Source organism: Ceratotherium simum, chromosome X (genome assembly GCF_057802395.1).
Source record: "Ceratotherium simum simum isolate JZ-2026a chromosome X, ASM5780239v1, whole genome shotgun sequence".
NCBI lineage: Eukaryota > Metazoa > Chordata > Mammalia > Perissodactyla > Rhinocerotidae > Ceratotherium > Ceratotherium simum.
Genome location: NC_141940.1, coordinates 85,526,500 through 85,549,267, shown reverse-complemented (window position 1 = coordinate 85,549,267; position 22,768 = coordinate 85,526,500). Strand labels below are relative to the sequence as shown.

Genomic DNA, 22,768 nt, shown 5'->3' with positions numbered 1-22,768 from the left:
GTCTACTAGCAATGAACTCTGTTTTTGTTTATCTGGAAATGTCTTGATCTCTCCTTTTTAGAAGAATAGTTTTGCTGGATTTAGAATTCCTGGTTGACAGGGTTTTTCTTTCAGCACTTTGAATATGTCATCCCACTGCTTTTTATCCTCCATGGTTTCTGATGATAAAGAAGCTGTCACTCTTATTGAGAATTCCTTGTATGTTATGAGTTGCTTCTGTCTTGCTCAATTGAAGATCCTCTCTTTGTCTTTGGTTTTGGTTATGATGTATAGTCTCTTGGAGTTTATCCAACTTGGAGTTGGTTGAGCTTATTGGATATGTAGATTAATGTTTTTCATCAAATTTGGAAAAGTTTCAGGCATTATTTCTTTAGATAGTATTTCTGCTCCTGTCTCTCTCTTCTTCTGGGACTCTCATATGCAAATGTTGGTAAATTTGCTGGCATCCTACAGGTCCCTTTGGCTATGCTCATTTTCCTCATTCTTTTATCTTTCTGCTTATCAGACTGGATATTCTCAACTGACCTGTCTTCAAGGTCACTAATTCTTCCTGCTGCCCACTCAAATCTGCTGTTGAAACCTTTTAGCGAAATTTTCATTTCAGTTATTTTACTTTTCAACTCCAAAATAGCTACTTGATTCCTTTTTATAATTTATGTCTGTTTAGTGATATTCTCTATTTGGTGAAACATCATTCTAATACTTTCTTTTAGTTGTTTTTTCTCTTTTTTTCCCAATTTTATTGAGATATAATTGACACACATCACTGTATAAATTTAAGGTTACAGCATAATGGTTTGACTTACATATATTGTGAAATGATTACTGCAATAAGTTTAGTTACCATCCAGCATCTCATATAGATACAATATAAAGAGAAAGCAAAAAAAAGAAAAAATGATTTTTTTCCTTGTGATGAGAACTCTTAGGATTTACTCTCTTAACAACTTTCATATATATCATACAGCAGTGTTAACTATAGTCATCATACTGTACATTATATTCTTAGTACTTATTTATCTTCTAAGTGGAAGTTTGTTCCTTTTGACCACCTTTCTCCAATCCCCCTTTCCCCCACCTACCACCTCTGGTAACAACAAATCTGGTCTCTTTTTATATGAGTTTCTTTGTTTGTTTTTTAGATTTCACATATGTAGGTAGGCTATACCAACTAGGTTTGTCTAAGTACACTCTATGATGTTTGCACAACAACGAAATTGCCTAATGACACATTTCTCAGAACATACCCCATCATTAAGCAACCCATGACTGTATTTGTCTTTCTCTGTCTGACTTTTTTCACTTAGCATAATGCCTTCAAAGACCATCTATGTTGTTACAAATGACAGGATTTCCTTGTTTTTTTATGGCTGATTAATATTCCATTGTGTATGTATACTACAACTTCTTTATCCATTCGTCAGCTGATGGACACGTAAGAGTTGTGGACACTGAAATTTGTGAGGCTCCAAGTTCAAGCTGCTAATTTTTGTCATAAATTCATACACGTAAATGTCACTATGGTAGTGTTTTTTTTCAGGTATTATCTTTTTTTATTTATATCTATTATTTTTTAAATTTATGTCATAATAGTTTATAACATTGTGAGATTTCAGTGGTACATTATTATTTGTCAGTCACCATATAAATGTGCCCCTTCACCCCTTGTGCCCACCCCCCAACTCCCTTCCCGTGGTAACCACCAAACTGTTCTCTCTGTCCATGTGTTAGTTTATGTATCACATATGAGTGAAGTCCTACAGTGTTTGTCTTTCTCTGTCTGGCTTATTTCACTTAACATAATACCCTCCAGGTCCATCCATGTTGGTGTAAATGGGACAATTTTGTCATTTTTTATGGCTGAGTAGTATTCCATTGTATATATATATACCACATCTTCTTTATCCAATCATCTGTCGATGGACACTTGGGTTGCTTCCACTTCTTGGCTATAGTGAATAATGCTGGAATGAACATAGGGGTGCAAGAGCCTCTTTGGATTGTTGATTTCAAGTTCTTTGGATAAATACCCAAAAGTGGGATAGCTGATCATAAGGTATTTCTATTTTTAATTTTTTGAGGACTCTCCATACTGTTTTCCATAGAGGCTGCAGCAGTTTGCATTCCCACCAGCAGTGAATGTGGGTTCCTTTTTCTCCACATCCTCTCCAACATTTGTTGTTTTTTGTCTTGGTGATTATAGCCATTCTAATGGGTGTGAGGTGATATCTTAGTGTAGTTTTGATTTGCATTTCCCTGATGATTAGTGATGTTGAACGTCTTTTCATATGCCTATTGGCCATCTGTATTTCTTCCTTGGAAAAATGTCTGTTCATATCCTCTGCCCATTTTTTGATTGGGTTATTTGTTTTTTTGTTGTTCAGTTGTGTGAGTTCTTCTCATATTATGGGGGTTAACCCCTTGTCGGATATATGATTTGCAAATACTTTCTCCCAGCTGGTGGGTTGTCTATTCATTTTGATCCTGGTTTCCTTTGCCTTGCAGAAGCTATGTAGTCTGATGAAGTCCCGCTTGTTTATTTTTTCTTTTGTTTCCTTTATCCGAGTAGACATGGAATTCAAAAGGATCCCTCTAAGACCAATGTCAAAGAGTGTTCTGCCTATATTTTCTTCTAGCAGTTTTATAGTTTCAGGTCTTACTTTCAAGCCTTTGATCCATTTTGAGTTAATTTTTGTGTATGGCGAAAGTTAATGGTCTACTTTCATTCTTTTGCATGTGGCTGTCCAGTTTCCCAGCACCATTTATTGAAGAGACTTTCCTTTCTCAATATATGTTCTAAGCCCCATCGTTGAGATTAGCTGTCCATGTATGTGTGGTTTTATTTCTGGACTTTCAATTCTGTTCCATTGATCTGTATGTTTTTGTACCACTACTATGCTCTTTTGATTATTATAGCTTTGTAGTATATTTTGAAGTCAGGGATTGTAATGCCTTCAGCTTTGTTCTTTTTTCTCAGGATTGCTTTAGCTATTTGGGGTCTTTTCTTGCCCCATAGGAATTTTAGGATTCTTTGTTCTATTTCCGTGAAGAATGTCATTGGGATTCTGATCGGGATTGCATTGAATCTGTAGATTGCTTTAGTTAGTATGGATATTTTAACTATCTTTATTCTTCCAATCCATGTGCATGGGATATCTTTCCATTTCTTTATGTCATCATCTATTTCTTTCAATAATGTCTTATAGTTTTCATTGTATAGGTGTTTCACCTCCTTGGTTAAATTTATTCCTAGATATTTTATTCTTTCTATTGTGATTGTAAATGGGATTGCCTTCTTGAGTTATCTTTCTGTTAGTTCATTATTAGAATATAGGAATGAAACTGATTTTATGAGTTGATTTTGTACCCTGCAACTTTGCTGTAGTTGTTGATTATTTCTAATAGTTTGCCAATGTATTCTTTAGGGTTTTCTATATATAAAATCATGTCATCTGCAAACAGCAAGAGTTTCACTTCTTCATTGCCTATTTGGATTCCTTTTATTCCTTTTTCTTGCCTAATTGCTCTGGCCAGATCCTCCAGTACTATGTTGAATAAGAGTGGCAAGAGTGGTACCCTGGTCTTGTTCCTGTTCTCAGAGGGAAGGCCTTCAGCTTTTCCCCATTGAGTATGACGTTGACTGTGGGTTTGTCATATGTGGCTTTTATTATGTTGAGGTACTTTCCTTCTATACCCATTTTGTTGAGAATTTTTATATAAATGGATGTTGGATCTTGTCAAATGCTTTCTCTGCGTCTACTGAGATGATCATGTGGTTTTTATTCCTTGTTTTGTTAATGTGGTGTATCACATTGATTGATTTGTGAATGTTGAACCATCCCTGTGTCCCTGGTATCAATCCCACTTGATCATAGTGTATGATTCTTTTAATGTATTGCTGTATTCAGTTTGCCAATATTTTGTTGAGGATTTTTGCATCTCTGTTCATCAGCTATATTGGCCTGTAATTTTCCTTCTTTGTATTGACCTTGTCTGGCTTTGGCATCAGAGTGATGTTGGCCTCGTAGAATGTGTTAGGAAGTGTTCCATCTTCCTCTATTTTTTGGAATAGTTTGAGAAGTATAGGTATTAAATCTTCTTTGCATGTTTGGTAAAATTCTCCAGAGAAGCCATCTGGTCCTGGACTTTCGTTTTTTGGGAGGTTTTTGATTACTGTTTCAGTCTCTTTACTTGTGATTGGTCTATTAAGATTCTCTATTTCTTCTTGATTCAATTTTGGGACATTGTATCAGTCTAAGAATTTATCTATTTCTTCTAGATTATCCAATTTGTTGGCATATAGATTTTCATAGTATTCTCTTATAATCCTTTCTATTTCTGTGGTATCTGCTGTGATTTCTCCTCTTTCACTTCTAATTTTATTTATTTGAGCCTTCTCTCTTTTTTTCTTGGTGAGTCTGGCTAAGGGTTTGTCAATTTTGTTTATCTTCTCAAAGAACCAGCTTTTTGTTTCATTGATCCTTTCTACTCTTTTTTTTGGTTTCAATTTCATTTATTTCTACTCTAATTTTTATTATTTCCCTCCTGCTGACTTTGCACTTTGTTTGTTCCTCCTTTTCTAATTCTGTTAGGTGTAGTTTAAGATTGCTTATTTGGAATTTTCCTTGTTTGTTAATGTGTGCCTGTATTGCTATGAATTTCCCTCTCAGGACTGCTTTTGCTGCATCCTTTATGAGTTGGTGTGGTGTATTTTCATTTTCATTTGTCGCCAGATATTCTTTGACTTCTCCTCTAATTTCATCAATGATCCTTTGGTTTTTCAGTAGCATGTTGTTTAGTCTCCACATCTTTGTCACTTTCCTAGTTTTTTTCTTGTAGTTGATTTCTAGTTTCATAGCATCATGGTCAGAAAAGATGCTTGTTATAATTTCAATCTTCTTAAATTTATAGAGGCTTGCCTTGTTTCCCAACATATGGTCTATTCTTGAGAATGTTCCATGTGCACTTAAGAAGAATGTGTAATCTCCTGTGTTTGCATGGAGTGCTTCTCTATATATTTATTAAGTCTATCTGGTCTAGTTTTTCGTTTAAGTCCACTTATTGACTTTCTGTCTGGCTGATCTATCCATTGATGTAAGTGGGGTGTTAAGATCTCCTACTATTATTGTGTTGTTAATATCTCCTTTAAGGTTTGTTAATGGTTGCTTTATGTACTTTGGTGCTCCTGTGTTGGGTGCATATGTATTTGTAAGTGATGTGTCTTCTTGATGGAGTGTCCCTTTTATCATTATATATTGCCCCTCTTTTTCTCTCATTACCTGTTTTATCTTGAAGTCTACTTCATCTGATGTAAGTATGGCAACACTTGCTTTCTTTTGTTTGCCATTAGCTTGGAGTATCATCTTCCATCCCTTCACTCTAAGCCTGTGTTTGTCTTTAGAGCTGAGATGTGTTTCCTGGAGGCAGCAAATTGTTGGATCTTGTTTTTTAATTCATCCAACCACTCCGTGTCTTTTGATTGGAGAATTCAATCCATGTACATTTAGAGTGATTATTGATATATGAGGGCTTAATACTGCCATTTTATTGCTTTTTTTCAGTTGTTATCTATTTCCTTTGTTTCTCATCCAGTGTATTTCAGACTGCTAATTTAGTTTGGTGGCTCTCTATGATGGTTTTCTGTTTTCTCTTCATTTATCGTTTGTGTCTTTTTTCTGATTTTTTGTTTAGTCGTTACTGTGTGGTTTGTATAAAAGATCTCGTAGATGAGATTGTCCATTCCCTGATCACCTCTTGTTCCCTTACTCTAAGCATGTTTCTACCCCTCCCTCTTCCCCTTCTAAGTTGTTGTCACAACTTATTCCATTATGTGTTGTGAATTTGTGGTTAAAACAAAGTGATAATATTTATTTTTGATGTTTTCCCTCCCTTTATCTTTAGAGTTATAATTAAGTATTTGCTAATCTGTTCTCATAGAGAGTTGCAATTTTCTGATTTTGTCTGACCATTTATCCCCTTGGTCAAGGCTTTATAAACCCTTTCTTTCTTTTTTTTCAGGTATGAGGGCCTTCCTGATCAAATCTTGTAGGTGGTGTCTTGTGACAATGAACTCCCTCAGCTTTTGTTTATCTGGGAAAGTTTTTATTTCTCCATCATGTCTGAAGGATATTTTCACTGGATATTCTATTCTTGGCTGAAAGTTTTTGTCTTTCAAAATTTTCAATATATCATTCCACTCTGTCCTAGCCTGTAAGGTTTCCACTGAAAAATCCGCTGAAAGCCTGAATAACCTCCTTTGTAGTTTATTCTCTTCTGCCTTGCTGCCCTTAATATTTTTTCTTTGTCATTGACTTTTGCCAGCTTTACTAATATATGCTTTGGAGAAAGTCTTTTTACATTGATGAAATTGGTAGTTCTGTTGGCTTCTTTTACATGGAATTCCAGCTCCTTCTCCAGGTTTGAGAAGTTCTCAGTTATTATTTCTTTGAACGAGCCCTCTGCTCCTTTTTCCCTCTCTTCTCCCTCTGGAATACCTGTGCACCTTATGTTGCATTTCCTAATTGAGTCAGATATTTCTCAGAGAATTTCTTCATTTCTTTTTAGCCTAAGTTCTCTCTCCTCCTCCATCTGAAGCATTTCTGTATTCCTATCCTCTAGATGGCTAATTCTGTCCTCCATGTTGTCAGGTCTGTTGTTTAAGGACTCCAGATTTTTCTTTATCTCATCCATTCTGTTTTTCATCTCTAAAAATTCTGTTTGGTTTTTCTTTATAGATTCAGTCTCTTTTGTGAAGAGTTCCCCCTGTTCAGTAATTTGGTTCCTGATTTCATTGAATTCTCTTTCAGAATTCTCTTGTAGCTTGTTGAGTTTTCTTATGATAGCTGTCTTGAATGCTTTGTCATTTAGATTGTAGATTTCCATGCCTTCAGGATTGATTTCTGGGTGTTTATCTTTTTCCTTCTGGTATGGAGTATTAATATATTTCTTTATACCATTTGATGGAGTGGATTTGTGCCAGCGCATAGTGATAGTTTCTGGATGCAGGTTCCATCTGCTGCCATTTGGGGGAGGGAAGTAGGTGTGTAATCTGAGCCCACTGCTGCAATCCCTGTCAGCTGTGCCTGTCCGAGCCTGGGCCACTCCTTGGGATCGCAGCGGCACTGTGGGGTCTCCCACCAAGTGGGAAAGTAGTCACACGGGGGGCTCAGGGCTGCTGCTGCCCTCTCCCACAGTCCCGCTGAGTTGTGCTCCCTCCTTCAGGGCTGCAGCGGTACTGTGGGCATTCATGGCAGCCGCAAGCTCGTTTGGTTTCTGCTGCCGACTTCTCCTAGTTCGCACCAGCCATTGTGCTTGGTGGGTGGGACCTCCCCTCTGGGACTGAGCCAAAACCACTCCCTGGGACCCCGGTGGGATTGTGGATTCTCCCACCGGTCGAGAGAGTGATCTCATAGGGGCTCAGAGCTACTGCCGCCTGCTCCCGCAGACCCACAGAGTTGTGCTCTCACCTTGGGCCACAGCAGTATTATGGGTGTTCACGGCAGCCAGGAGCTTGTTTGTCTGGACTCGGAGCTCAGCCGCCCTCTGTTCCTAGGTCACACCAGCCATGTGCTTGGTGGGCGGGGCCTTCACTCTGGGACCGAGCCAAAGCCACTCCCTGGGACTGGGTGAGATTGTCAATTCTCCCACCAGGCGACAGTGATCACATGGGGGCTTAGGGCTACTGCCACCTGCTCCCACAGTCCCACCGAGACATGCTTCCCCGCTTCAGGGCCTCAGCGGTACTATGGGCATTCATGGCAGCTAGAAGCTTGTTCACCCAGACTGGGATCTCAGCCACCCTCTGCTCCCAGGTGACACCAGCCATTGTGCTTGGTGGGTGGGGCCTCCCCCCTGGGACCGAGCCAAAGCCACCCCCTGGTACTGCAGTGAGATTGTGGTTTCTCCCACCAGACGAGAGAGTGATCACACGGGGCTTCCGGACTACTGCCGCCTGCCCCCACAGTCCCGCCGAGACACGCCTTCCGCCTTCGGGGCCACAGCGATGCTATGATCGCTCCAGCTGGGAAAGTAGCTGCATGCGTGTCCTGGGCTGCCTGGGGTCCAGAGTGTGCTCACCTATCTCCATCACCTCCTTGGAGGGTAGTCCATCCACCTTCAGATGTATCGCTGCTCGGGTCTCTCAGGTGTCCTGATGTGCTATGTGGGTATCCTCTGCTGATCAATGAATGTCCTTTTAGTTGTAGTTCGAAGGGGGAGAGACAAAGGGAACAGCTCACTCTGCCATGTTGCTGACATCACCTCCTCTGGTAGTTTTTTTTTTTTAATTGAGGTAACACTGGTTTATAACATTATAGAAATGTCAGGTGTACATCATTATATTTTGACTTCTATAGAGACTGCATCGTGTTCACCACCAAAAGTCTAGTTTCCGTCCATCACCATATAAATGTCCTGCTTTATGCCTTTCATCCTCCCCATATCCCTCTTCCCCTCTAGTAACCACCAGTCTGTTCTCTGTATCTCTGTGTTCGTTCGTTGTTGTTTTTTTTATCTTCCACATATGAGTAAAATCGTACAGTATTTGCCTTACTCCATCTGACTTATTTCACTTAGCATGATACTCTCAGGTCCATCCATGTCACAAATGGCAAGATTTCATCATTTTTTATGGCTGAGTAGTATTACATTGTATATATATACCACAACTTCTTTATCCATTCATCCGTCAGTGGACACTTAGGTTGTTTCGAAGTCTTGGCTATTGCATATAATGCTGCAGTGAACTTAGGAGTGCATATATCTTTTCAAATTAGTGTTTTCATGTTCTTTGGGTAAATACCCAGAAGTGGAATAGCTGGGTCATGTGGTAGTTCTATTCTTAATTTTTTGAGAAGTCTCCATACTGTTTTCTGTAGTGGCTGCACCAATTCACATTCCCAGCAGCAGTGTATGAGTGTTCCCTTTTCTCCACATCCTCTCTAACACTTGTTATTTCTTGTCCTTTTAATAATAGCCATTCTGTTGGGTATCAGGTGAATATCTCATTGTGGTTTTGATTAGCATTTCCCTAATAATTAGTGACGTTGAACATCTTTTCATGTGCCTGTTGGCCATCTGTATATCTTCTTTGGAAAAATGTCTGTTCAGATCCTCTGCCCATTTTGTAATTGGGTTTCTTGGTTGTTGAGTTTTATTAGTTCTTTGTATATTATAGTTTTTAGTGTAACCCTTTATCAGATATATGATTTGCAAATATCTTCTGCCAGTGGGTGGTTTGTCTTTTCGTTTTGTTGATGGTTTCCTTTGCTGTGCAGAAGCTTTTTAGTTTGATGTAGTCCCATTTGTTTTTTTTTTTTCCCTTGACTGAGGTGACATACCCAAAAAGATACTGCTAAGATCAATGTCAAAGAGTGTACTCCCTATGTTTTCTTCTAGGAGTTTTATGGTTTCAGGTCTTACATTCAAGTCTTTATTCCATTTTGAGTTAATTTTTGTGTATGGTGTAAGAAAGTGGTCTACTTTCATTCTTTTGGATGTGACTGTCCAGTTTTCCCAACACCATTTATTGAAGAGACTTTCCTTTCTCCATTGTATGTTCTTGGCTCCTTTTCGAAAATTAGCTGTCGTAAATGTGGGTGGGTTTATTTCTGGGCCCTTGGTTCTGTTCCATTGAACTGTGCATCTCTTTTTCTGCTGATACCATGCTGTTTTGTTTACTATAGTGTTGTAGTATACTTTGAAATCAGGGAATGTGATGCTTCCCCCTTTGTTCTTTTTTCTCAGGATTGCTTTGGCTATTTGGAGTCTTTTGTTGTTCCATATAAATTTTAGGATTCTTTGTTTTCTTTCTGTGAAAAATGTCATTGGGTTTCTGATAAGGATTGCATTGAATCTACATGGACATAAGATGTCCATAGGTAATATGGAAATTTTAACTATGTTATTTTTCCAATCCATGAGCATGGAATATCTTTCTATTTCTTTGTGTCTTCTTCAATTTCTTGCAATAATATCTTATAGTTTTCAGCCTACACATCTTTCACCTCTTTGGTTAAATTTATTCCTAGGTATTTTGTTCTTTTTGTTGTGATTGTAAATGGATTGTGTTCTTGATTTCTCTTTCTGCTAGTTCGTTATTAGTGTATAGAAATGCAACTGATTTTTTATGTTGATTTTTTACTCTGCCACTTTACTGTATTTGTTTATTTTTTCTAGTAGTTTTTTGGTGGATTCTTTAGGATTTTCTACATATAAAATCAGGCCCCCTCAAATAGTGACAGTTTTACTTCTTCCTTTCCAATTTGGATCACCTTTATTTCTTTTTTTTACCTAATTGCTCTAGCTAGGACTTCCAATTCTTGAGTGCTTAGGGCTTTCTGAAATCTTTACTGATCATGCACACAGCCCCTCTGCATCTATGTGGCCTTCTAGAGTCCTAGAAATATGTAAGAGCTTTTCTAATCCCCAATGGATATCTCATTCCTTAGCTTTTCCTTTCATGTTTTTGGGTAGTCTATTGTTTGCCACAACTGTTGTCCATCACCTTAAGCAGCTATGACATTAAGCACTTACCTTTAAATATTTTTGATAAATCCCCATGGGGAGAAGCTTTTAGATTCTCTAGGCTTTGAAAGAAAGCTCTAGCTCCTTTCCACTCCCTACATGACTGGCAATGTGGGCTGTTATTTTTCAAGGCTCCTGCTAAGTTGGGGAGAGGGGGATGGGTCTAGGGCAAGTTAAAATACCACACAGCTCACTGCTGTTACTGAGATTCAGCTCTTTTTCTTAAATAAATGCTCTCTAGGTTGCTGTAAGCCTTTTTGGTTAATTTCCAGAGTTCTGAAAAAGTTTATTCTGACAGTTTTTGCCTGATTTTTCATTATTTTAATTCAGGAGTAAATTTTTGGAGGCCCTTAACTTTGCCATTTTTGCTGATGTCATCCATCATGACATACTAAATAGTTCAGTATGCACGTCTATGAAAATAACATTTTCTTCCATAACCAGAGTACCATTATATGACACCTAAGTAAAGTACCATTTATTTCCTAATATCATTTAATACCAAATCCTTAGTCAAATTACCCCCAACTGTACCAAAAATATCTTTTATAATTTGCTTATTCAAACCAGGATCTATTCAAGAACTATACATTTCATCCTGGTTATTCTAATATCTTAGTCTCATTCATTATTTAAAATTGTTTATTATGACAATTTTCAGACATACATAAATGTAGAAAGATAGTACACTAACACCCATATTCTCAATGTCTAGATCCTATCATTGTAATACTTTGCTGTATTTGCTTCATCCATTTATCTATATCTGTCTATCTATAGTTTTTGTTGAGCCACTTCAAAGTAATGTGCAGCTGTCATAACATTTATATTTTACCCCTTAATACTTCTGTATCTCCTAAGAATAAGGACAACCTGCTATGCAAACACATACCTTTATTATACTTAACACTTAATAATTCCCTAAGATCTTCTAATACCCAGTCCATTACCAGATTTTCTCAACTGTCCCCCCAAAATGTCTTTTATAGTGTTTTTTTCCAAAACCCAGGTCCAATCGAGGAGGGTTTTTTTTTTTCAGCTTAAAACAACAACTTGATCATTTATTATGAAGTGAGGAATTTGGGAAGGGCACAGTGAAGACAGCTTATCTCTACTCCATGATATCTGGGGCCTCAGCTGGGAAAATGTGAAGGCTGGGGTTCGCTTGATGGCCAAGAGTTTGAATAATTTGACGTCTCATTAACTCACATGCCTGGTGCCCGGGCTGGGAGGACTAAAAGATTAGAAGTGCCAAGCAGAGTGCTAACATGTGGCCTTTCTACGTGACTAGCTTCCTCACTGTCTGGTGGCCTCAAAGAAATCAAACTTCTTACATAGCTGCTCAGGGCTCTCTAAGTGTAAGTGTTCCCGTAAGCAATGTGGAAACTGAAATTGCCTTTTCTGACCTAGCCTCAGAAGTCATGCAGTGTCACTTCCACCACATTCTATAGGCTGCAGATGAGCCTGTTCAGATTCAATGTGAGGGAACATAGACCCCACCTATCAAAAGGAAAAGTGTCAAAGAATTTAGGACCACCACGCATACAAAACTATAGAGGAAATATGAAATATATCTAAGAGTCCATGACCAAAAATTGTGCATTAACATTTTTGCTAGATTTACTTCCGATCATTTTTTAAACAAATATCACCTTTAAAGAAAGGACTTCAGCATCCTGAATTGTCTGTTCTAGAATCTGCATACTGCTTATACGGAAAGTCTCCTTTATAATAATAACAATAGCTAACCAACCAAGGAATCTTTAAATCTAGATCAGTATCACCACCACCTCTTTTTTTTCTGTGACATTGACTTTTTTCTGTTATTGAAAATAGAGAGAATAGGGCAATGAATTCCCATACACACACCACTGAGAATCAACATTTACCAAGATTTTGTCATATTTGTTTCGTCTGTGACTATCTTCTTTTCAAAATTGTCTGTGCTTTAAAGCAAATTCCAGATATTGCATCACTCCTTCCACATGTACTTCAGTATGCATCTCTAAAAATTATGGGCATTTTCTCACATAACCACAATCTTGTTATAACAAAATTAGTAATAATTTGATAATTGCTTGATGTTATCTAATACTAAGTCCATAATCAAATTTCCTCAATTGTCTAACCAAAAAAAGGTATTTTTGCAGTGGATTTGTTTAAATCAGAATCTAAACAGGGTCCATATGGCATTAGGCTGTCATGCCTTTTGAGTGTCTCTTAATCTGAAGGAGTGCTCCCTTTTTTGGTTTTTGCTATTGATTTGTTGTAAAAACTAGTATAATTGTCCTGTAGCAATCTTACCTTTATAGATTTGTTTGTTTGCTTCCTTGTGACATTGTTTTCTTTTTATTTTTTATTCATGTCATAATATAACATTGTGAACTTTTAGTTGTACATTATTGTTTGTTAGTCACCATATAGATGAGTCCGTTCACCCCTTGTGCCCACTCCCCAACCCCGCTTTCCCCTGGTAACCACCAAACTGTTCTCTGTCCATGTGTTAGTTTATCTTCCACATATGAGTGAAATCATGCAGTGTTTGTGACATTGTCTTTTTAATGAAACCAGGCTAGTTATCTTGTAGAATGTCTGATTGTTTTCTCACGGTGTCATTTAACTTGTTCTTTTATCTCTGTGTTTCCTAAAAACTGGAAGTAATATGAACCACTTACTTGATTTTACATCTTTGGCAAAACTACTTCCCAAGTGACGCTGTGAATTTCCTATTGCGTTGGATCAGGAGGCGCATGAAGTCGGCTGTCTCATTGTTAGTGACATAAGGTTAATACTCAGTTAAGGGGGTGATCTCCTGATCTCACCATTGTAAAGTTAATTTTTTCTTCTTGAGACTAGCAAGTAATCTGTGAGGTAATACTTTGGTACTGTGTGAATATCCAATTCCCTGGAATCAGTTGTTTCATTAGGGCTTGCAGATCTGTGATTTTCTACTTCTGTCATTCCTTCTACATTTATTAGCTGGCATTCTTCTGTAAAGCAGAGCTTTCCCTCATCATCCAGGACTGTTTGGTTATCCTGAAATACACTTCCTATGTAAAATGTGGGATGAGTAACTATTGGTTTTTTTTGTGAGGAAGATCAGCCCTGAGCTAACATCCATGCCAATCCTCCTCTTTTTGCTGAGGAAGACTGGCCCTGAGCTAAAACGCGTGCCTATCTTCCTCCACTTTATGTGGGATGCCGCCACAGCATGGCCTGACAAGCGGTGCGTCGGCGCGTGCCTGGGATCTGAACCTGGGCCCCCAGCAGCGGAGCATGCGCACTTAACCGCTATACCATGGGGCCGGCCCCAGTAACTATTTTTTGATTCAAGATTGTTAAGGCATTATAAAAGGGTTATACAAGAAGACGATCTTCTTCAGGAGCTCATAGCCTGGTTGGTAGACAGAATAATACACATCAACATTAGGGAATGAGACAAGATGGTATGTGTTATGTATCAAGTGACTTGTACATATCATAAGTTCAGGAGAGGGAGAGGTCAATGTGAGCCAGAGAGGTCCCAGAGGTTTCGCATAGAAGGTTGATTTCAGCTTACTTTTGAATGATGGACAGGTTTTAAAGAGATGGACAAAAGGGAAGAAGGTACTCCAGGCAGTGTAGGTGGTGAGGATGAAGGGACAGGGAGAGAAGATGAGCTGCACATATTCTGGGGGTGTAATAAGGAAGCCATTCTGTCTGGATAAGCTGAGAATATGGGTGTGGAAATAAGGCTGGGAGGTAGGTAGGCCAAGAGCAGAACATGGACAACCTTAAATGCCAATTCAGAGAAGTTAACTTTTATCTTTTAATCAGTGTGTGTTTTGTGTACTTTGGACATTTGTGAATTAGCTTTTTACCTGACAGGAAGCAAAATCTGGCTTTGTGAAAAAGCTAGAAGCGGGAAGACCAATGAGACCACCTTTGAGGGGGCTCAGAGGTAGGGAATATGTTTGGCATTCAGATAATGTCTTCATCCTGTTTCCTCTGCAGCCCGTGTGACCCCAACTCTACCAAAGCAGGACCGTCCTGTGCGTGAGGGGACCCGGGTAGCTTCCATTGAGACTGGCTTGGCAGCAGCAGCTGCAAAGCTGGCCCAGCAGGTAGGTGATGACACCTAGGCAATGGCTCTGCTACTGATCCCAGTTTGGCTTAGAGCCTCAAAACTCAGATCTTCAGGCTAATAGAAGCCAACTGTTGTTTCACTGGGGAGTGATCTTTATCAATGGCAGTATCCCAGCCCTCTCCCTATATCCTTCACATCCCAACTCAGTGACAAGCTACTTCCCAGGTCACACAGTTGACATGATTTAGGGTGAAAGAAAATAGGGGGCCAGAGAAAAGCCCTTGCTGATATCACTTGCCTTTCTGGGTGTATACAAACCTCTCAGATGGGAAGGACCAGGTCTGTCCTTCGGTGAGAGCATTTGCCTTCAGATGAAGCCCTGAAGAGGTGACTCAGTTGAGTACACTCAATTTCTCAGCCACCCACCAGTATCAGAATTTGGTTTTTTGGGGAGAGGCTTTTCTTATCCTCTATACTAAATACTATTGCCTTGATCTTCACCCCCTGCTTCCCAAGAAAACTTCACTACTAATTTTTGTCCTAAAGGGTCACTTCACTAGAATCAAGTTGACCTAGCATGTTACAGTTTGCAAAATTCTTTAATGTGTGTAATGTGGTTAGCAACCCTGGGAGCACTTGGAGGTGAATCTTCTATTTCTTTCCTTATCAACATCCCCTTAGCTGTTTATGCCACATCCTATAGCTTAGAGCGTTTATTGAGTATCTGCTTTATGTTAGGTACTTCAATGTACAATGTCTCATGTAATCTGCCCAATAGCCCTGTTCAATGGGTGATATTTTATCATTTTACAGGTCAAGAAAATGAGGCTCTCTTTAAGTGACTAGTCCAGGATAATACAGCCAGTAAATGGAAGAGACAAGATTTAAACTCATATCATCTAACTTTGAATTTCATATTATTTGCTATTAAATAAAACGAAATAGTTAAATGTTTATATAATTCAGTAATTACATCCTATTTAAATAAAATTTAATAGAATGATGTTTTTAATATTTGATGTTCTATGGAGCTCTGGTGTTGCTTAGAAATGTCTCAGAGGCTATTGTTGGAAGCCAGTAGAGACCAAGCAGGCCAGGTGGCCCTTTGACCAGAACTTCTCCCTGTTATATATATCCTAGTGCCATGTAAGATGTAATTTGAAGAAAAAGGATTCTACTGCTTTAAATAAACAGAAAAATTAATTGAAGTTGTGAAAACTACTCTTAGTGCCTTCTAAGGAGCTCACTTCTGTTTGGGTTGATCAGGGATGACCTCAAAGAAGAGGTTTTGAAATTGGGGAGGGGTTTTGCAGGCTAAGCTTTTAGAGGGGACAGGGAGATATTCCAGGAGAGGGCAACTCCTTGGTACAGCCCACAAGGCACTCTTGATTTAGTCTCTGATCACCTCTCCTCCCTGACCTCCTGTCAGCCCCTAATGCATGCCCTTTACACCCGCCATATTATTGCGCTATGGTACTTGTAGTTCACTCAGTGTATCAGACTGTCTCGTGCCTCTGTGCCTTTGTACAAGCTGTTCTGTCTGCCCATTGGGAATCAGGCCCGCTCTGATGCCTTACCTAACACCCCTTCACACCATTTACCACCAGTTTATTTCAGTGGCCTCCTGTGCTTCCATGGCATTCTCTCATGGTACTTATAATCATAAGTGTACTTCTCTGTGTCCCTTATTAAGCTATAAGTGCCTCAAAGGTGGGGCTATATCTAATTTAACTTTGTATCTCCACTATGCTAAGTATGTGTTTTGTCAGTGTTGGGTGTGTGAATGAATATATGAATGAGCAAATCTTTCTGGATTGGAGGCTTCATGTTGGGATGAGATAAATAGAGGTTAAAAAATGGATTCTGGAGCCAGCCTGCCTGAGTTCGAATCCTCACTCTACCACTTGAGTAAGTTACTTAATTTCTCTGTGCCTCGGTTTCCTCATAGACTTTGAGGATGAGATGAGGTAATATATGTAAAAGCTCTGAGAATGACACTTGCCACAGAGTAAGTACTATAAACATGTTAGCTTTTCATCATTATCATTTTGAGTTGGCTAAGTGTAAGTGGCCAGACTGTGGAAGACCATGAATGTCAGGCCAGGGAGTTTGCACTTGGGTGGGGACCTGCTAACAGCTTTTTGAGCAAGGGAATTGGCAAGGTGAAAGTGGCCCTGTCATAAGACAGTCTTCTGTGGAGGAATCTGGATGAATTATATGAGAAGGAGATTGGCAACAAAGGTAGAAAAATTTAGGCCATATGATCTAGGTGTGAAGAGAGAATTTCTAGATTTGGATGAGAGAAATGGGGACAGAAATGCAGTTTCTGGTATGGGTGGAATAGCAGTGTGGCTGAGAAAAGAGATTCTGAAGCCAGATGGCTTGTCTGAATCCCAGCTTGGCCACTTATTGGTCCTGTAACCTTGGGAAAACGACTTAACCACTCTGTGCCACAGTTTCTTCTCCTAAAAATGGGATTATAATTCTTACATCTCATACTTCTTATGAGTATTAAATGAGTTCAATTATAGAACAGTGCCTGGCATGTATTACTAATATTATTATTCTTGTCCCCCAGAAATTCCTATGGTAGCCACAGCCTGTCAGATCCTCCGAAGTCAGGAGTAGGCCCGTGTTGCCAAGGGAAGGCAAAGAAATGTAATCACTGAGTTGGTCTGTGTGGCTGTGTAGTATTTCAGAAGGTGAAGTCTTTCACATGCTCTCAGCACCACCTTTCCAGGTTCTCAGGGCTCCAGGTGCCCACTATACAGGTACCCACTACACAGTGGATAGTAGATTCACAGAGCAATGGATGGATGGAAATCCAAGATACTGGGAGAAGTGACACACTCTTTATTCATTCCTTCCATCCAAAATTGAGGCTTTAAGACCCAGTGACCTGGAGGATTGTCAAGTCCTCTATTAAAAGAAAAAGACCAGCATGAGAAAGAGAAACCACTGTAAGAGATGAAGATAGAATAATAGTTTACCACTTGTTGAGTACCAACTATGTGCTATGTGTTTTTACACCATTATTTAATCTTTCCAACAACCCTGAAAAACAGATAATATTTTGCCCATTTTACAGATGAAGCAATTGAGATTCAGAAAGGTTAGTAACTTAACCAAGGTTATCCTACCTAGGGAACACAAGCCTAGATTTGAACTCAAGTTTATCTCATTCCAAAGCTTCTACTCTTTCACTCTCAGATGTCCCATTTTGAGAAGTTTGCAGGGTGGGTGTTCAGATAGATCTGGTTGAATCCTGGACCCAACAATTCCTCAACTGTGAGGCTTTGGGCTCAAGTTACTTAATATCCCTGCACCTCAGTTTTCTGATCTGTAAACAGAAGGATTTTCCTTCTCAGGCTGCCCTGAGGATTAAATGAGATAAAGTATATAAAGTGCCTCAGCTGCTGGCATAAATTTAGCTATTATTATTAGAAGTGTCCATGGTCCACCTCATAAGTGGCAGTGCTAGGACCAAAACCCAAGTCTCTGAACTCATTTATCCTTCTGTTGCCACTGTACTGATTAGTGGCAGTGATAACTTAAGGATGGATGGTACCAAAGAGGTGACTTCAGGTACTGAAAGGCCTGTATTGTGTGTACATACATCCAGGCTAGACTTGGGGTCGGGGCGGGTTGCAGAATCACATTGATCATCGTCTAGTTTCCTATCTGGGAAATTCTCTTTTCTCTGCTCCTGAATTCTCCCCTCCCACTTGGCTTGTGTTTCAGGAGCTGCAGAAGGCCCAAAAGAAGAAATATATCAAGAAGAAGGCTTTGTTGAAGGAGGTAGAACAGCCTCGCCCTCAAGAGTCCAATCTCAGCATGGCAGCACCAGCCTCAACACTGGGCACTACACCCCAGCTTCTGGCCTCCTCCTCCCCCCTGCCTCCTCCTGAGCCTAAACAAGAGACCCTCTCAGGAAGTCTTGCTGACCACGAGTATACTGCTCGTCCCAACGCCTTTGGCATGGCCCAGGCAAACCGCAGCACCACACCCATGGCCCCTGGTGTCTTCTTGACCCAGCGGCGCCCTTCACTTGGCTCCCAGAGCAATCAAGCAGGGCAAGGTACAACTGCCATATGGTTGTAAAACTGAGAAGGATCTTAGGGCCACTCGCTCTAAACTTGAAGCACTCTGGTAGATAAGAACACCTGGGAGGGATAGTGATGGCCAACCTAAGGTGCTTGGACTTAATCTCATAGGCCATGAAGAGACATTAACTGGTGTTAAGTAGAGACAAGCTCAGATGTGGGTTTAGAAAGATCCTTCTGCTGGCCAGAGTGGAGGGTATGCTGAAGGTGGGAAGTCTAGGGAGGAGGAGCATACACAGGCCCAGGCTACAGTGAAGAGAGGCTGGGGGTCTAGCAGAGGGAGTGGAGAGGGAGGGGATAAATTATCAAAAATGGAGGAGGTCACATGGAACATAGGAGGTGATTTGATGTGGGAAGAGAGGAAGAGGCAAGAGGGGAGGACTCAAGTCCTTTTCCTCTCGTTGGCCCTCAAAGCCCAGTCCCTAGAGTATACTGCTCAAGGGTGGTGAGGTTGGTGTGGCACTGGGGTGATGAGGTTGGGGTTTTCTAATGAAACAAGGCCCTGAGGATGACAACTTCAGGGGCACTGAGCTGTAATCACTAACCAAGCACTTTTCCAGTCCTGGTGGGCAGGATAAGAGGACAGGGAAGCACAATCACTTCCCTGCAGAATTTAGGAAGGAAAATGATTGAGACCAAAGAAATCAATGGGAAAAAGAAACCAGACAGACTAACCAGGGAGTTTGTAGCTGCTGCTGGAGGTCACAGGAGGAAGAGCCAAGGCATGTGGTGTTGGATGGAAGTAGTTAAGGAGGGCTTCTTGCCTAAGATGGGCCTGGAGCCAGGCATAAGGAGGGGGAGACTTTGCAGGTAGAGGAAAGAGGAGGGAGGTGGCCCAAGGACAGTTGGTGCTGGAGTTGCTGCTAGAGCCCTTGCCATAGCTTTTGCTTACCTCTCTCTTTCCCCACAGGAAAGCGTCCTAAAAAGGGCCTGGCCACAGCAAAGCAGAGACTCGGCCGTATCCTGAAAATCCACAGAAATGGCAAACTACTTCTGTGAGCCCCCTTGTGTCCAGCCCTTTACCCCTTTACCCCCAACTCTCGGGGCGCTCCTGGATCCTATCGGCCCCAGACAAGGTGCTGAGGCGCATTGTCCTGCTTTCTTGGAACTGACCAAAGGCACGGACTCCCCCACGGGCCCCTTCACCAACTCCCCCAACTCCCTTCCCCAATTCCACTAGAGCATCCTGCCTTCCTTCTCCATACCTCTGAGTAGCAGGTAAATGGGAGAGGTTTCAAGCTGACTAAAACCCTCTTTTCTGCTGCTCCAACCCATTCCTCTTTCACTGGCCTTGTCTGCCCTTTACTCTCATCCCTACCTAGAGCTGGAAAGGCAGGATGAGGAGAGGCGTGAGAAGAACCTGGCCCCCTTGGTACTTCCCTGATCATGAAGCAGGAGGCCCATGGCTCAACACTTTCTGTAGTTCCAGCCCTGTCTCCAGAAGCCTTCCCACGTCTGCCCATTCTTCCTTCCCCTTCCTCCCCCCAGCCCAGTGGACGTGTCCCACTCCAGACTCGTTTCTGGGAGAAGGGTCTGGCCTTTGCCCCCTCTTGCCAAATGCTTCATGGAAATAAAGAGGAGGGCCCAGAGTCTCCTTACTGCCCCACTGTGGGCCATTTCCAGAGATGGCCTAGAAAGGCCATGGGCTGATTTCACTCATCCTTGGGAAGAAGAGAGATTCCTGTCACTTCTCAAGGTGGGGAGAGGACCGACGCCCAAGCCTTTGACCATGATTTTGTAGCCCACTGGAGGAAGCTACTTTTGGGTGGCTACAGATGAGGCCCCCTGTCCCAGGGTGAGCTCCAGGGATTTGCCCGGATTTTGAAGTCCTGCAGAACATTATCCACGTGGCTATGGCTGGGCCCCAGCAGGTGAAAAACCATCTCCCAGAAGCCTGAAAGCACCTGCCACTAAAGGAGATAACCCTGGCCCTACGGCCTGCTTCCTTCACCTGTACCACAGAGCACAGCCTGGACCTTCCGGAGAGGATGTGGCAGGACAGCTCACCCCTGGGTTCTCCATCAGGAGCCTCCCTGCTTCTTTCCTGACCTGAGGTCTTGGCCTGAAGAAGACCTCAGAACTCACATCTTCACTCCTGGGCCTTTGCATTCCCAGACATCAGGTCATTGTTCAAGCAGAGTGCAGATGGGACACTTGGGAGCCTGAGCCTAGGAGAGGAGACTCCCATCTGTAAAGGAGAGATCATCTGATCTCCCCTCCCTGTCTTCTATGGATGTCTCTATCATCCAGACAGTGCCCACCCCATTCCCTCCCCCTTCCCTAGCTCCCTCCACCTCTGCCTTTCTTGCCTCCTTGGCAACCTGGACTGGATGGAGAATGCCCCCCTCCTTCCATTTTGGCACTGCCCGAGTGGAGTGCATCCTTGCCCTCTACCCCCTAACCCCAGCCTGACCCCAGTTTGCCCAGTGCTTCTGGGGAACTTAACAGCTACCATGCAGGCCACAGGGAATATGTGAGGCTTCCCTTGTCGTCTTTGTGTCTCCAGATTGTCTTTCTTTTCTCCACAGCCCCACATCTACTCTCCTTCCTTGGAATCAGGGGTCCCTTAGCCCCATTTGCTTTTTCTATCTTGGGGATTCCAGGGGCCAAGCAGTTCTCTATCTAGTCACACCAAAGGCAAAAAGCCTGGCTACCTCCCCCTAGCATGTGAGGTCCCCACTCCCCTCTCCTCTGTTCCACCCAGCTTTGCTTTTCTTCGGGATTTCAAGGCAGCAGAGGGTAGAGAGGGGAGGGAATGGGGGACAGCCTGTGTCCCTGTGTTGGCAACTGCCTGACTAGGCCCTGACTGCTGTAACCAAGACCAGGACCCCAGCCCTTCTGCCCATTAACACCCCACCCCCTTGATCTTTCAAAGGCAGCTAACTGCTAGCAAATCTCCCTGGTTCCGGGCCTCTTTCCCCTCTGCTTCTTTGTTAGAAGTTTCTGTGGAGCTGAAACCCAACCGCCATTTGACTGGGTTTCCGTTTAGTTTAGTTGGGCTCTCAGAGCCTCCTGTTTGTTGTTTTGTGTTTCAAATGAAAAGCAAGTTTACCCTCAGAGTTATGCTTTTCCAAAGAGGCTAGTGTGCTTTTTTTTTTTAATTGTTTCAGGTTCTAAGTGAAGTGAGTTGGGGAGGGGTTGGGAGTGGTAGTAACCAAGGTTTAGAACATGATGAGAGAGTTACCTCTGGTCTCCAATCCCCAGCACAGAGCTGGGGGTTGGATAGGGGGCAGGGAGAGAGGATTTCTATTCACCTTTAATATATTTTTACAAAAAAGCAAACAATTTAAAAACAAGCCCACCGCTTCTGTACATGTCTAAATATATTTTTAGAAGTGGGTAGGATTATGAATTTCTGATGCAGGGCCTTTTTATAAACAGGTTAGAATAGGGTCATACAGACTTCTCTGTTGTTTTTTTCCCCTGTTTTTTTCTTAAGTTGTGTTACTAATGTAATTTATATTTTTTTTAGATCTTCCCTTTCCTATAGAGATAAAAGTGATTTATCTTGGCAATTGCTTTGCTTGGTATTCTTTTTTTTTGTTGATGGGGTGGGGATGGGGGTAGGGGGGTGGGGTGATGGGGTCCAGGAGTGCCGCCTTCTCTTTACATTCTCTCTCTCCCTCCCTCCCTGCCATCAACTCAGCCCTTCCCTGGTGCCCAGCCTCACACCTGAGGTGGGGAGGGGACAGGATCCCTGCCCTCACGAGAGACACAGTTCACACACCAGAAACAAATAATCAGAAGTACAATGAGCACAAAATGAAGGGTGCAACAATTCAAAGGGGCCTGACAAGTTTGTTGGGAAGGCTTTCCATAGTTTCCATGGGCTGTTTTTAGTGGCTACGCCTATGTCCTCTTTCTGCAAATGTGGAGTTTGGGTTTTTTTTTCTTCTTCCCTCTCTGTCTGATATGTTCCTCCAGGCTGAACTTGATTACTATGCTTAGGGCTGGTGCAAGGGATAGAACATAATTATTAGAGCTAACACATCATGCGCATTTCCTTGTGCCAGGCACAGCTCTTAGTGTTCTATGTATATTGATTCATTTCATCCTCACCAGCATCCTCATCCTA

General features: G+C 41.5%; 1 protein-coding gene across 6 annotated transcripts in view; it reads left to right on the top strand.

Moving 5' to 3' along the window:
• Window positions 1-20,888, top strand: part of PHF8 (PHD finger protein 8) — a 99,544-nt gene extending 78,656 nt beyond the window's left edge. For 5 of the 6 annotated variants that reach the window (XM_087427747.1, XM_004443212.3, XM_087427748.1 and 2 more), the window contains 3 exons: window positions 14,518-14,627; window positions 18,332-18,668; window positions 19,604-20,835. In XM_087427747.1, coding sequence (XP_087283873.1) covers window positions 14,518-14,627; window positions 18,332-18,668; window positions 19,604-19,692 — 536 coding nt within the window. In that variant the 3' untranslated portion in view covers window positions 19,693-20,835. Of the gene's footprint in view, window positions 1-14,517; window positions 14,628-18,331; window positions 18,669-19,603 lie in introns of all 6 variants that reach the window. The other variant, XM_087427751.1, reaches the window with a different exon arrangement.
• Window positions 20,889-22,768: the final 1,880 nt, after the last annotated feature.